We start from the raw sequence: 14,619 nt of genomic DNA, 5'->3' as shown, positions 1-14,619 counted from the left end.
TATCCGGTTGCTGTTTCAAAATAAAGGTCAAGCTTGCGCCGTTTGTCCAACAAATAGTGCAGTGTGTCCAGGGGCGCACAATGATTCTTTTGTTGTGCCCACAGGCTTTGTTTCCTCGTAGCAGCTGTTTGTCACTTGCTCCATATGTGCACAATATGCCCAAAAGCTCAAACAGTTCAGCTGTATGTACACGTTCATGTTAGAGAAAAGGCCTTTGCGCACGAGACATTAATGCAGACATCAAGAATTTGTCAACGTGAAAAATGAATTGAAAATAATTTCCACATTTGTGTTGAGGTTACCTCCCATGCCCCATCTGCTGGTTTCCACACAGTAAGGACCAATGGAATCCCGAGATGTTGCCATATCGCTAGCGTCACGCAAGCCAGTTGCCATTGACAACACAAAGATGATTGGAGTCAAGAGAGTTCTCCACTGGCCAATTCTATCGAAACTAGTTTTAAATTGGTTGCTTATGTTTAAGTTTATTTGCTTTACTTTGAAACATAAATGTGAAAGGCTAGATGTGTTTTTAATGCGATAAATCTACTACACGTGCGACTGAGTTGCGAAATACCTGTTCTTTAATTATCGTCTCCCTTTAATGGAGGAATGAATGCATCATTTTCCAAACGTTTGTCCTTATTCCAGTATCCTCAATGGGACGTCTGCTTGAGAGAAGTTGACATGTAGAAAGAGGAGCAGATGAGGATTAAATAAAGAAAAGAGATGAGCTCCCGGCGTCTATTAACAAAACCGGAAGTGTTTAGCGGTAACGATTTTCCATTGTCCGGCGACTACCAGTCTCTTGTTTGTAAGGGCATCTGAACTGTATCTGCAAGAAGTAAAGAAACGATAATGATGGAGGAATTCGGCGGTAAGATCAATCACGATGTTTATTCTACTTTTGTGTGTTAAAATCCAGTTTGCAATTTTGGGGGAGCGACCTTCTATTGTTTGGCTTGCTTCTGTCAGGCTAGGGAGCGTTTGTGTGTGAATACGCTAGCTGCTATGCGATGGACGTGTTTGTCCGTCACTTGCATCGACTGCGACGATTCCGATTTCCATACGAATACTGCACAAGCAAGGTTCTTTGCAGACGCACATTTGATCTCCGACGTCAACATTGTTGAGATGTGCAAGTGTGTGTGTCAATGGTGCAAATCCACCCAATTTTAACCTTGCATTAGAAATGGACGTGCAAGGTTCAGGAACTTCGGTGAGCTTTTTTTGATCCGATGCTCTCATTGTATGTACGAAATGGAAAAGCGTTTAGGGGAATAATCGATCGTCATTTGTCATGCAGGAGCACTATGCATTGTGATCACATGATGCTGGAAGGCCTTCATTTCACTCACAGTGGCTCTAAGGAGGTCATATTAAGATGGAAGAGCAGGCCCTGTTTTTGTTGCTTTTTTGTGCAGCCAGCCCGACAAAGAATGTCTTGTGCTCTTGAGTGTGCGGCCACTTAGGCTGTCATTAAAGATGATGGAGCAAAAAGACCTTTTAAGCTTTAATGCTGACTCAAAGAGTGTCTATAAGAGTCTGGGTGTGCCTGGGTGTTTTTGTTGATAGCAGCTCTCCAATGAATGAAAGTTTTGTTTTTATTTTGAACCTATAAAAACAAGCCCTCAGAGATCAAACCAAAAATAAAAAGTGAAAAACTAATGAAACAATCAAACATGTTTGATGTACAGTACTGATGCCATCATTGACTTTTCAGATGGGGAGGCCCTTCCTGTTGGCGATCTCTCCCAGTGTAACACCTGTAAAAGAATGTTCCTCCCCAAAGTCCTGGTAAAATCAACACTGCTGCTAACATTCCTGAAGAACAAATGGAGAACTTATTCAGAGTTGCCCTTATGTGATATTCGGTGTGGTTACTGGGAAACGGCTTCTCTGTTTCTCTAGGAGAAGCATGCCAAAATCTGCCAAAAGTCAGCATCCAAACGAAGGAAGGTCTTTGACTCCAGCAGGCAAAGAGCGGCTGGTACAGATATCCCAACTCTCAAACCCCTAAAACCAAAGGTAAGACTACACAATAAGGGGTTAGCTTCAGTCCTCTCTGGCAAAGCATCCTTGAACGAGATGCTGCTTGTGATGTCCTTGCAATTTGATATCGAATAGTGGGCCTTATATTGATATATATGCACATATTTGTCCAAATAGCCTTTTCTTTTGTCATACATCTGGTTAAGAAGTCCTATGTGGTAGTACTGATGGAACAATTCTGCACGCCTTCAGTATCAGTCGCGCATCTACATCAACTCCACCTGTCACACTACTGCCACCAAGCGGTGAAAGTGTGCACATCTCGAGGAAGCACTCCGCCAGAAACATCCCTGTCCCAACAGTGCAATCTTTTTTACACAGTGCCATCAATGGAAGTGAATGTAAAATGTCCATTTAACCTTGAAGTCATTCCTTTGTTTGATGTACACATTTGCAACAAATGCAACTACTTTATATTTCAGTCACAAAGTTCATCTGCTCAAAAAGTAAGTTCTTTTTATTTTGTTTTCATTTGGTTTTAGATAACAAGAATCACTCTTTGAGCTGTAGCCTACTTCCTAACAGTGTCAAAGACCTGCAGCCTCTATCTATAAACAGCTTTAGACTTGCTATCTTCTCAGTGCATGAATTGTGTCTGATTAGCTCCCATGCAAACACTGGATTTGGAAATGCTTGAGGACAAAAAAATACTTTTGTGTTCATCAAATCAGAATTCAACATGTGTCCCCATCGACACGGCAGAATGATGTTATGACTGTTGCCTCATACCAGGCGGAGCCCCCAAAGAAGCCGTCCAACTGGCGCAAGAAACATGAAGACTTCCTCGCAGTCCTCAAGGCATCCAAAGCCAGCGCGAAGGCCATGAAGGAAGGCGGACCTTTGCCCCCGCCTCCTGCTCCGACGTTTGACCCGGGTAAGTCACTTGAAATTGAAAATTCATCTCTGATTCTTGTCACAAATTGCTAAATTGGAAAGACTAACTTTTTGTATACTAGCTACGTTGACATTTTAACGTAATGGCCGCCACAACATTTGGATTGTCATGAAAGTGACCCGCGTATTTTCCTCTCAATTCCTTTTTAAGACCTAGTCAAGTGTCCTTATTGTCAACGGAGGTTCAACGAAAATTCGGCTCAAGGGCACATTAAGTTCTGTCAGGATCAGGCTTCCAGGATGAGTAACAGAAACAAAAGCGAACCCAAGAAAGCTCCTGCTCGCACACAGGTAGTAGTTCTCCACGTATGCACTAAGGTCGATTTTGCAGGGCTCAGTGTGGTTCCTCTCTCCAATTTCCATTCCACCTTCCTTTGTCCTCAGTACAAGCCGCCTCCTCTTGTCAAGAAGGTCAACTCCGCATCATCAAGCATCCCTTCGGCTTCCTCCCGTCTGCCTGCACGATCAGGCCTTTCCCAGCCGACTGGTAAAAATGATGGATTTGAAATCATTTGAAACCTCCGGTTAGATAACATCATGTCATGAGCAAGAGCAGCACAACATCAGGTCACACGGTGTTCCTATTCTAGGAGTGCCTTCCAGTAAGACCTCCCCTGCAGCTTCAATGAGGCCGAGCCCGAGCCCGAGCCCTTCTTCCGGGTGAGTAGCGCACCGACGGCTGCGTTGGAATACAGGGTCATTCGTTTGTCCTCTTCCATTTCTCCCTTCCACGTTTACGTCAGTGTGGGGATAAAGAACCGAGTCGTGAGTTCTGGATACGGTTCTGTGAGAAACACTACGCCTGTAAGAGGACCACTCAATAGGAAGAAATTAGAGGACACTTGCATAACGAGGTGAGACATTTATCAGAAAGAGAGTAAAGCTACATGGGAAGAAAAGCTCATGCGACACAACCCTGGCCTCTTGTGGTCGGTCGGTGTATTGCATGAAGCGCTCCTTACCAACCATCCCTGCCTTTTTTTGAACTGCTCATATCATGAATCATCAATATCTGCCCTTGTGTTTGATTTCTCAGGGATGATGTCGATGGCAGTGTGGGCAATGGTGACGTAAAGAGCAAGTTTTGTCACTCGTGTGGGACCAGGTACCCCATAGAAGCTGCAAAATTCTGCTGTGAGTGTGGCATCAGAAGGCTGTGTATTTGAAAGATGGCTTTCCCACTCATGGTAATGAGTCAACGCTATTTTTTTTGCGCGGGTTTACAATTTAGGTTTTCCATGTAGATCAGGGGTCTCAAAGTCAATTTACCTGGGGGCCACTAGTGTGGGGTGAGGCTGGGCTGGCCGCATTGGGTTTCTTTTAGGCTCGGGTAAAAACCTTTACATCCCTGTTCTGAAAATTAAACCACAGCTTTCCAATTGTTCTGAACAGTGGCATATGTTTAGTTAAGTCACAAAAAGGGATGAGGTGGGAAAAGTGTTAAGCGCGGGTTGAATCAGTGGTGAGACACAATCATTTCCCCTTGTCGCTCAGTCCTCGCTCAAGCATAACTGTAACTGCTTCTCAATTTCATCATAGGAGAATTTAGTCCCATCAATAAGTGCAATCTCATTTACCGACTTAGGAAAATGTGCGTGTTAGGTGTTTTTTTTTTCTTTCTTTTCTTCCAAGCCCCTTTTGACTTTTAATGCTGATATTTCACAAACGGTAGCATTGTCTATAATGTTCCTTTTTTTTTTCCCAGCTAGTTAATTTAATTTCTTCCGTCCATATTTCAACTCCTTTTTACTGGGTGACTTTGGAGTTTGTTAATATTGTACCAAAAGTCAATTCTGTTTTATTTGCACATGTACCTTGTGTTTCCCCCCCCCCTTTCATTGATTACAACAAATATTCAACTCTCAACAGAATTGACTATTCAATCAAATCACTGTGTTTCAATTGAGGTATTTATCAGAAATGTGTGTCACTGTGCAAGAGCGCACTCCAAATAAATAGTTGGACTTACTGTCATGGAAAAAAACATGACTTCCAATTGAATTCTTGCTAATTTATCATTTGAACATGTTCAGTGCATTAGTATTTGAAAAGCACTACAAAGGTCATCAATCAATATTGGTTGCTATCAAAGTGGCGATAACGTTGGCACCTTCAAGCCTGGGCTAATCTTTGGATATTTCCGGCTGCTTGAACCCGACCTCTTGCGTAAGCTCTGGCGTAACATACTCTGCTGTTTGCATTACTGTTAGCCAAAAGCACATGGACCACTGCATAGTACGACTTTGACTGTTAAGGATGTGCATACTTCATGTTCATAAAATTAAATTGGGGAAAATGACGACAAAAGTGTGCACCTAAAGCCATGTAGAGCCTCCATGATTAAACAAATGTTTCTGCAGAAAACTTGGAGTGTATCCATGAAAGACAGCGACAAAAGAATCCATTTTTCTTATAAATATATTTCCAATATCAATGGCTTATATACATCACACACGTACGTGGGTTCAAATCAACAAACGGCAAGTTTAGTACGTCCAACATTTGTGCCGCTTGAACATCCCAAGTTACATCAAACATGAGAACTTCTCGGTGAACTCAGCCAACTGTGGCAAAATGAGCTTTTAAAACATCAGTCAAATGCATCCAGTAAGGGTGGCCGGCGTGGCACCGCTCGTATGACCTCAGGGATGCCGCGATGCACTCTCCGATTTCCCATAACTTGTCAGAAAATGATTTATGATTTACAAATATGTCTACGTGTCCCACGGGACTTTTGTAAATGAGTGTCTTGGCTCAATAAAGATTGGGAAACACAATCCAACTGATTCAAAGTGAAAGTAAAATTGCGCAACAGATTTTTTTCTTGCTTGAGCAGCAAACCCTGCAAAAGAGCTTAAATAATAGTTTCCCTTCTGTCATTAAGATGCCCCCCCCCCCCCCCTGTACAGTACAGTATATTCTGGATGAACTAGTAGCTTAGCTTGCGTTGAAAATTCAGTCATGCTCGGCCTTTGGATGTCCGCTGTGTAGCTCGCAAGCGTATCGAATGAGTCAGTTGCTGTACACCAGCCAAGAAGAAGCACGCGGAAAGAGAAAATGTCACTTAAACCAAGTAGGAGCTTCCTCTTTTGTAACCCAATCAAGGACTACGGAAGAATGGGTCGTTGTAAAAGTAACCCAAGCGGGGAGCAGCTATCAGGTGTTCCCTAAACGTGAATTCAACATCTCATAGCATGTTGTCATGCTAGATAAGATCCCGGCAACTTTGCAAACTTTTTGGGCCTCCCTGTTGAGTTTTCTCTGCTGCTTTTGATTTTTGCTCATTGCTGTCCTTCTCCTCACTTGGCGTTCTTCACTCTAGAAAACAGACGTAGAGCTTCATCGCAAAACTTTCAGACTCGTAATTAATCTCAAGTTTGATAAATCACATTGCTCATGCTAAATGAATCTACAATATTTGGATGTTTTGGCGGAAAAAAAAAAAAGTCAAATAAATTGCAGAAGTAGAAATGCATCTTAACTTACCAGTTTCAAAGAACAAGTGCACTCTAGCGAGCTTAGGACAGATGTGACCAGTCGGCGTGTGTGGTTAAATTTCATATTCCACATGTGGCACGTTAAATTGTGTAAGATGCTGACAAAATCCTGGAAAAAAACAAAGGCACAAAAGTAGCTTCACAAATATAAATTTAGACTTATCGAAATTGTTACAATGCATTCTAAGTGATGGTTTGTCACCCTTTTGGTTGAGTTCAAGGTTCTAATTAAACTATGACTAATGTGGATGGAAAGTGACTCACCATGTTGTTTCTTTGTGTACAATTTGGCACTCTTTGTGTATTCTCAATGCATGACGTGTTTCCCTGCAGGGTAACGATCCTTTCTTTCTTAATATGAAAACAGAAAAAGCAGTTATATTAATTGAACAATTACTTTGAATTCAATTCAATACATTCCGCATACACGGTTCTGACTCACTGCGTTGTTGAGATCTGTGTGCACGATTCCCGTGTAATCCTCTCGGAGTTCTGCGAGAGGCTTTTGGCTGCTGCAGCTCGAGGCCAGAGGTAGAAGCGGGAGAAGCAGGGGAGCGATGCACAGAAGATGCTTACGGGAGATACAACAAGCCAGTCAACATCCCTTTACGTTTGACCTAATTAACATTTTACAATTTAAAACTCAGGCTTATGATTGATCTTTTTACAATATACGAATGCAGTTTTGATTGTCCCGGCCACACAATGTGTGTGTGTAGTTTGCCGTGTTCCTAATATTTCGGTGTGAGCAGCCAACAAGGAAACGTGCATTGCAAGACACTTGTAAATATTCCCGTCAAGCATTTATGACCGCCGACCTTATGACTCTAAAGTAGGCTAGCATGCATGCATACTGCAAATAGGATGGTAAACTATGATCCAAAACGAAACTTTCAAACGGCACACGTACTGTAAATACTCCACCTATTCCCCGAAAAAGCACATTTAATTTCGCTTTCCTTCTGACTGGCAAATGGGAAGTGCTAAAAAAAAAAAAAAAGAAGAAGAGGCATTGGGACGGTTGGAGAGGATCAGACGGTCGCACCGGAGCAGCTCGGCTCGTCTGGCTTCTCGATGTTGTGCGACTCTCCGTGAGTTGCACGACTTACCATTGGTCATTCTTCATTCATAATCGCCATTCATTATTTTGGAGTTGTTAATGCTGCTTAGATGGTCCGGAGAAGATGCGGTTCACGCATGTCAGTGTACCGCCTCCAAAGGTGTCTGCACCGCGCCACACCGCACCGCGCAAGGACAGCTCAGCTCGGGTCGGGTCGGGTCGGGTCGGCTCGTGCGTATGTTTGAATGCGATCGCGTCCTGCTGTGGCTTTGTGATTTTTACTTCCGTGGCCACTGTCGCTTCCACTTTGCTCTCATATTTCAATCTGTGCAACTACCGACTCTTTCAGACGGAGGTGGGACTTTGCGCACCTTCTTTGACAATAATAGCCCATTCACAGAACGATTTTTAATCATCAAGAGAAAATGATCACCACTTATATTTGGAATGCACTCAGTGTGTGCATGTGTGGCGTCTTCAGATGAAAAACATCACCCACAGAAGAAATCACGGCCTTTAATTGTGAATCTTCTGACCCTATTTGTCAAGCTAGATTCACCCCCAAATCTTGAGGAGCTAAGTCATATATTTGGATGTCACAATAAGTCTGAATAGGCCCGCATGTACAATATGATTATTGTGGTGAGCATAACAAATGTTTTTGCCACACCTCTCAGGTCATTAAAGACGTCCGCCCAAATCTAGTCGTTACCACAGTAACACTTTTCGTGCGTCACACACAGGTAGGTTCTTTTTGGGGATTGTGGTATGATTCACTTTCCAAATATGTGGAGATATGTTCCAACAGGAATGCACGATGGTTGATTACGTCAATGGTAAATTGCATTCTTTTAATTTGCATTGCATGCATGACATCAGTTTTTAATATGACTTTTCAATTTCAATATAATGAACTCTGATATCTATGCCTCGCTGTAAAATGTCAATGGAAGGAGTTCATTTATGAATGCACTCGTGCAATTTCAAGTTATTGCATAAACTTAAACATAGTTGGCAAAGTCACACACAGACATGAGGGTGGGACTTTTAAAACATATCCCGTAATAGTTTCTTGCTTCATATGTGTAAGTGAAAGCTACAATTCCGAGTTTATTTCCCATAAGTGGCATTGCAACACTTTTTAAATGTGGCTATTTAAAGATTTGTGTTTCTCGCCAGTGTCTTTTTTTGTGTGGAAAAACGTCAAATTGTGTGTTCCTATGGAGGAGGTCAAAGGGGTACTTGAAAAAACAAAACTCGTACTTGAAAAAAATAAAACTTGAAACCGAAAATAAAAGTGTTGAGTTTGAAAATTAACACACACACACAAAAATCAAAATAAAAATACTCGTACTTATTTTCGAGTTTCACACTTTTGCCCCGAATTTGGCGTGGTACTAGCTGAGCAGGGCGTGGAATCTGACAGCTGAACAAGAATGCTTGCAACCACCCACGGAGACAGCGCCTTCATGGAATGACACGGGCATAGTGTTTTACATGCAGTATAACTTTTATGGGATGACCTACTAAATCGTTTCTTCTGATGTAATTGATATATGTTACCAAGTATTGATTTGTAATTATTGCCTTCTTTTATTTCACAATAGCAAATATGAAATCTCTACACGTTGTTGAAATGATAGCAGCATTATCTCTAATTATTTTGGAGGCTTTTTGAATAGCTACGGCATTGGGCTCAGGTTGAATTTCAGACCGAGAGCGCCCTCTAGCGACCTTTCTGCTAACATGCAAGGTAACAAGCAAGGTAATGAAAGTTTGCTCAGACATCGAGGATTAAAGATCTGATCAGCAGTTTATGAATAAAAACATGCCGAGGAGGACGAAACGAGCTAACTTTGGATAATCATTTGATAAAAACGGCATTATGCATCCATGGAATGGAAGGGAGGGGTACTGCACTTTGTTAAGCACATCTGGCACATGCGGAAATGATCCAATTTCACCTCATTTGCCTGAAATTGGACTGCACGCGCAGGTTTCAAATCCAGCCTACCACCGGTGGGCTTTAAGCAGAGGTCGAGCGAGCCCTCCCTCGTGCACCAGAAGGTAATGCACAAATAACAATGTCACGATGATGATGATTGCCTCCAACGTGAAGTAGCTGATTGCACCGAAATGCTCACTCCCGATTGCAGATGCACAATAGGATAGATAGTGCGAGTTTGCAAGGGAGGACGCCTCCCACGCACAGTTTGGAACAATGCACGGAAGAGGAGGGAACACCTGCCTGCTGCCTGCCTGCCTGTTGTATTGACGTTGCCGCTGCAGAGGGCGCGCCACACCACACCAGCACACCAAGCCAGCACAGCACCCGATTGAAAGGGCGCAACTGACGCGTGCAGGAGCGAGCGAGCCGCTTAGTGAGTGGCCGAGCGAGACAGAGAGCGGCTGTCTGCCTCCTTTCCGGCCGGCGTTCTTCCTGTCACCGCAGTGCTTCTCCAGCGCCTGCACACCTCTCTACCTCCCTCCCTCCCTCTGCTCCTAAGCCCTCGAGCTACCTGCTCTTTCTTCATCTTCCCATCATTCGTCTTCCTCCACCTGCCCCACGCGGATGCCTGAGTCCTTTTGCAAACTGCAAATGCACGCTGCATCCTCCACATCCCCGGAACCAGGACGAGCCGACCGGACGCGCTCTTCTATCCTAAACTGAGGCGAGCACGCTGCGAATTGGACCCCGAGGAAAGGCGCACTAGGGGCGGACGGTGAATTGAGGAGACGCCGGTGGCTGGGACGGTGGCCACGAGCTCATTTAGGTAAGTCTTGGCGTGATTTTATTTGATGCTTTTAAACATGGAGGATTTAAATGGCATGTTGTCGCCCATCACAATGGGACGTGCAAAATGTTTGTTGGACACACTTGGCCATGTATGGAGGAGCTTATTCCAAATCTTTTGTTGCCCTCAAAATTCCATCAGACAACATGCATACTGCCTCAATAGTGATCCGATGGCATCATTGATTTGTATTTGAAGGTACTCTTGCGTGAGAGAAAAGGAACTAAGTGAAGTTGTGCTTTTAATACACTGCTTGCTCTCAATGAGTTCCGCAGATGATTCGGGGAAATGTCCGTGTTTCTCATCACCCCTTTCGCCTTACTTGGGATGATAAATAGACATTTTGCAGGAGAGGGATTGCGCTGGCAGTTTGTCAAGGGCGTGCAATAGATCCTGCTGATGAGCTGGAGGGAGAGGAGGATGAGCAGAGGAGAGGAGGAGGAGGAGGAGGGGGGTGGGTGGGTGTTATTAGACATGATGTGGCTACATGCACAGCCTCCTGCATGTCAGCACTTTGACAGGTACATGATGGACAGCATCATCATGCAGCGAGCAGGGGGAAAAGGTTCGATTATATACGCCAAGGTCTCACCGTATGGCATTGAACTCTGAGAACATACTGTAAGTGTTAAAAGAAAAAAGAAAAAAGCTTTGCTTTGGAGATTGCCAATGTTTTTCCTCTGACTTGAACTTAAATGCAGTGTGGATGTCCAAAGTAAAACACGAATCGTGTGTCATGTTGAGGGGCACTTTGGTGTCCCTCAAGGTCCAATTTACATGAATGTATCTCAGGGGGCAAATTACTGGAGTCCGACATTACTACGTACGGTCCCAGACAGTAGAAGTTAATAGTCAAGGGTATAAAAGCTACACAGTGGAACCGTTAAGGTCAACTCAGTCCATTCTCGGAGGCTGAGGATTTTCAATTTGTTTACACTGTATTTCAAACCAATTTTCCTTGCAGGGTGTAAAGGAAATAGAAAATAATCAGCTACAGACTTTTTGATCTTCCTGTAAAATAAATAATAAACAGATTTAAAATGAAATCAGCTTGTCTCTGAAATTAATTGACAATTTTTTAAATTTCATTTAGTTAATGGAAATGTTTAGTTATAGTTATTTTGTTAGTTTTCATCAAGGGCCTTTTGTTTTTATTGAGATAATTCTGAAGATTTTTTGCAAGCCATCTGTTATTTATTATTTATTTATTATTATTTATATATATATATATATATATATATATATAAAAAATCACCTATTTGCTGTTTTGAAAACAACGAGGCAAAAAGCAGAACATAAGCCGAGGTCATTTGCCGCTGGCTGAGCTGAGGTCTTGTGAGATTTGCTGACCTCAAAATCTGAAGTTGTTTTTGCCCATGAATGTTCCAAAGCTGTCTCCAACTTGGCTGCATCTCTAATGAGCTGTATAGAAAATGGAGGCATGCAATTACAAATGGTGGCATTTGAGGTTCCGCTTTAATAAAGTGAGAAAGCGTTTCACAACTTATTACCATCATCAGTGCCATATTTCTCTTTGTCACAAACCCCCTCTCATGCGCCTTCCTTTCCTGTCTCTAGCGGGCATGTGAAGTCCCCGTCCTTTGGTTGCGGACACAGATTAGGCTAATTCACACAGCAGCGTGGGATGCTTAATCATTATGCAGCGGCGGCACAACACAGCAGTCTTTATAGCGTTGTAGTTGAGACGGGGGGGGGGGGGGGGGGGGGGGCAAAGCTAGCCGCCGGTGCCTATTGATCGGTCGGCGCGGCTGCTGGCTGACGTCCACGAGGATGGAGTGCTGACGACAGTCCAAAGTGCTGCCATGATGAGCTGGCCTCGAAAGAGGGATGCTGATGACCGAAGAGGCGTTTGCATCAATAGTTAGTCCACCTGGAGCCATATACTTGGGGTTGTTTCACGTCTCGCCACTTTGTCATAAACTAGTCGAGACGCGGCGGACACCAAAATGACCTTTACTTCCTGTCTGCTTTGATTTTCTTTTCCCCGGGAATTATCGGAATAGTAAGACGACACACTAAGTGTCAGTGAGTGAGACTCTTTTGACCTCCTCTTTAAAGTTTGCAAGGCCAGGATGTTTTTTTTAATTTTTTTTTTATTTTTTTTTTATTAAGCACTTAAAGAAATTAGATGTAGTCTGTACCTATTTTATTTACCCCCCCCACCAAATTCTTCAGAAAACACAGATTGATTACATTTTTCCTGCAGGGGATGGGTGGAAATTACCATAATTCGCGGGAGGGGGCGAGGGCAGTGCCCCCTCAGAACCCCTTCTAGCGCCGCCGGTGTAGGCGAGTGCCATGTCAGGGCCAGAACCAATTAGAGGAAATTTTCAGCAGGTCCAAATACAAAGTATTTTACATTTCAAGTGACACATTATGGACCACAATTGAGGGGCAGAATGTGAACGCTTAACTGTCATCAGCATTCCCTCCAATAGCAAAACAGTCAGTCAAAAATACTGCAGCATATTTCCATCATTTCTGGAATGATTGACGAAAGAAAAAAAATGAAAAAAGGCAAAGTGGGACATTTAAGATTTGATGCTTTCTCTTTCATCTAAGCATATGTCATGGGTGGACCGCAGCCGAGTGACACGATCTGTGAACTTGCCCGCTGCTTTGATTGCGTTTTGATGGACTCGTGGGAGGTGTTGACAGGCCCCATACGCTCATCAATCATTCATGCTTTTTCTACGATGAGCTCTTTTAATGACATTTCAAAAAAAAAAAAACACAATGCACAGTCGCTAATGGACACTTTTACAATGTTCCCCATAAGGGTTGAAGTGTTACACGATTAAATACACGTTACGCGCCATTAAACCTGTAGCATCACTCTTCTTTCCCCTCACGGTACATTATAGCATCTAGCGTGGCCGTCCCACGAGGACATATTTAAGCAATGATCTATCTTGCTCTTAATTGTGTCCATTCGAAAAACAAATGTGTAATCATTACCGTTTTCTTCATAAGTGCTGACGACAGCGTCTGGCTGCATTATAATGAAAATACTTTTCAATGACTAACATAGTTTAATGGTCATAGAGTGCAGATCCTCGCATTGACGTCAGGTTGTAAATTTAGCACGTTCAACATCCACTTTGACAAGTGAAATATGCTCGTAGATGAGTTGTCCTCTAAGCTTGATGCTATGATTAGTTGTGGACTACAAGATGAAGGTTCAAGGCCTTCAGTTTGGAGTGGCAGGGATGGCCTTGAGTGGCAAGAGAAATCCTTCAGTGGATGGCCGGCTTATCACTGAGCTTTTGACCTCTAAGAGTCAATAGGGCTGTGTTGATAAAAGGGAGAAAATGAGAGAAGTACATTTATCACTTTAAAAATATCCCTTGCCTATTATGAAGCTACTTATCGTATCAAAGTGCTTGCACTGAATCATTTGTGCATGCTCAATGGTCACAGGTTGTTACACCACAAATGCATTGGTGGTTTCTAGCATGTTCATTATGTAAGTGCCCCCCTTAAAAAAAAAAAACAACCCTGAAATTGTTGTGTAATAGTATAACTGCTAAGACGTGTCAATCATTGGATTATGCATAGGGAATTTGCGCCCCCTTGTGGAGTCATCTGTAAAAGGGTGGGGGTCTTAACATTCTAATGCTTAGTTTCCTTGTTTTATCTTTAATTATTATTTCTTAACACTACAGTGCAAGATGTTTTTTTTTTAAAAATGGTTTGGTTCAGAATTCAAGATATATTTAAAGGACCTTAAAAGGAAGTTTCATTTTATTCTTCTGCTTTTATTTCTTCTTTGCCATTTGGTGCCCTTCTACTCCTTCATAGTTGTGGCAAAAATGTTTTATTATAGTAATTTTACTTTGCAGTGCAGCAAGCCCGCACTCACCGGAGAGCTCTTTCAAATCTTTTATTTTACCAATGTGGAAACGTAATCCTTTTGGTATGAGCATTTTTCATTTTGTAAAAATGAACAGGTGGCCCTAATACTACCCCACTTCTTATGAAGCTCATGTATTGGCTGACTGGAGATACGACTTTCACTTGCACCCTGAAGTATCCCTTCACCATCTGCCGACCTCCCGGTTAAAACCAAAAAAGGGTTGTCAAACTTTTCCGAGGTAGAACATGTGTCATTCTTATCATGAGAAAGAGGTGTTGAAAAAGATTCGGCCTTGACGTTAGAAACTCTGCAGATAATGTGCCAAACAGGATTTGTGAATAAAATCTCAGGTGAAAGGGAAGAAGTGTTCAAGATGGATAAGACTGTTTTAAATCCCTTCAATCATGTGTCACGAATTTCACGTGCCGGTCAAAAAGTAAGCTT

The 14,619-nt window shown here is 42.8% G+C and overlaps 2 protein-coding genes across 4 annotated transcripts in view; both read left to right on the top strand.

The window, feature by feature from the left end:
• The first annotated feature begins 653 nt into the window (after window positions 1-653).
• On the top strand, window positions 654-4,947 carry zc2hc1a (zinc finger, C2HC-type containing 1A). Of its 3 annotated transcripts, XM_061265845.1 has the most exons (10): window positions 660-877; window positions 1,724-1,797; window positions 1,912-2,028; window positions 2,475-2,498; window positions 2,785-2,926; window positions 3,098-3,237; window positions 3,331-3,433; window positions 3,537-3,606; window positions 3,690-3,800; window positions 3,983-4,947. In XM_061265845.1, exons 1-10 carry the CDS (start codon window positions 859-861, stop codon window positions 4,110-4,112), a joined length of 930 nt encoding a protein of 309 aa, XP_061121829.1. In that variant the 5' UTR covers window positions 660-858; the 3' UTR covers window positions 4,113-4,947. The 3 variants fall into 3 exon arrangements, with proteins under 3 accessions (XP_061121830.1, XP_061121829.1, XP_061121828.1); XM_061265846.1 differs by lacking the exon at window positions 2,475-2,498 and having other exon boundaries at window positions 654-877; XM_061265844.1 differs by lacking the exon at window positions 660-877 and having other exon boundaries at window positions 1,765-1,797; window positions 1,912-2,498.
• A 3,063-nt stretch (window positions 4,948-8,010) lies between these two features.
• ctnnd2a (catenin (cadherin-associated protein), delta 2a) overlaps window positions 8,011-14,619 on the top strand; it is a 115,301-nt gene continuing 108,692 nt past the window's right edge. Inside the window, exons 1-2 of the mRNA XM_061265843.1 lie at window positions 8,011-9,570; window positions 9,660-10,277. The gene's annotated coding sequence lies outside the window, so the exon portion shown is untranslated. The remainder of the gene's footprint in view (window positions 9,571-9,659; window positions 10,278-14,619) is intronic.

The sequence above is a fragment of the Syngnathus typhle genome, linkage group LG19 (genome assembly GCF_033458585.1).
Source record: "Syngnathus typhle isolate RoL2023-S1 ecotype Sweden linkage group LG19, RoL_Styp_1.0, whole genome shotgun sequence".
Classification (NCBI taxonomy): domain Eukaryota; kingdom Metazoa; phylum Chordata; class Actinopteri; order Syngnathiformes; family Syngnathidae; genus Syngnathus; species Syngnathus typhle.
This window is presented reverse-complemented; position numbering and strand designations above follow the sequence as displayed.

What these genes read in the sequence shown, in the direction of transcription:
- zc2hc1a (XM_061265844.1), top strand. Translation starts at nt 2,148, where the DNA reads ATGCACATATTTGTCCAAATAGCCTTTTCTTTTGTCATACATCTGGTT. An exon ending in AGCCCGAGCCCTTCTTCCGG is followed by an intron (nt 3,607 to 3,689) that starts GTGAGTAGCGCA and finishes CGTTTACGTCAG; the next exon opens with TGTGGGGATAAAGAACCGAG. An exon ending in GAGGACACTTGCATAACGAG is followed by an intron (nt 3,801 to 3,982) that starts GTGAGACATTTA and finishes TTGATTTCTCAG; the next exon opens with GGATGATGTCGATGGCAGTG.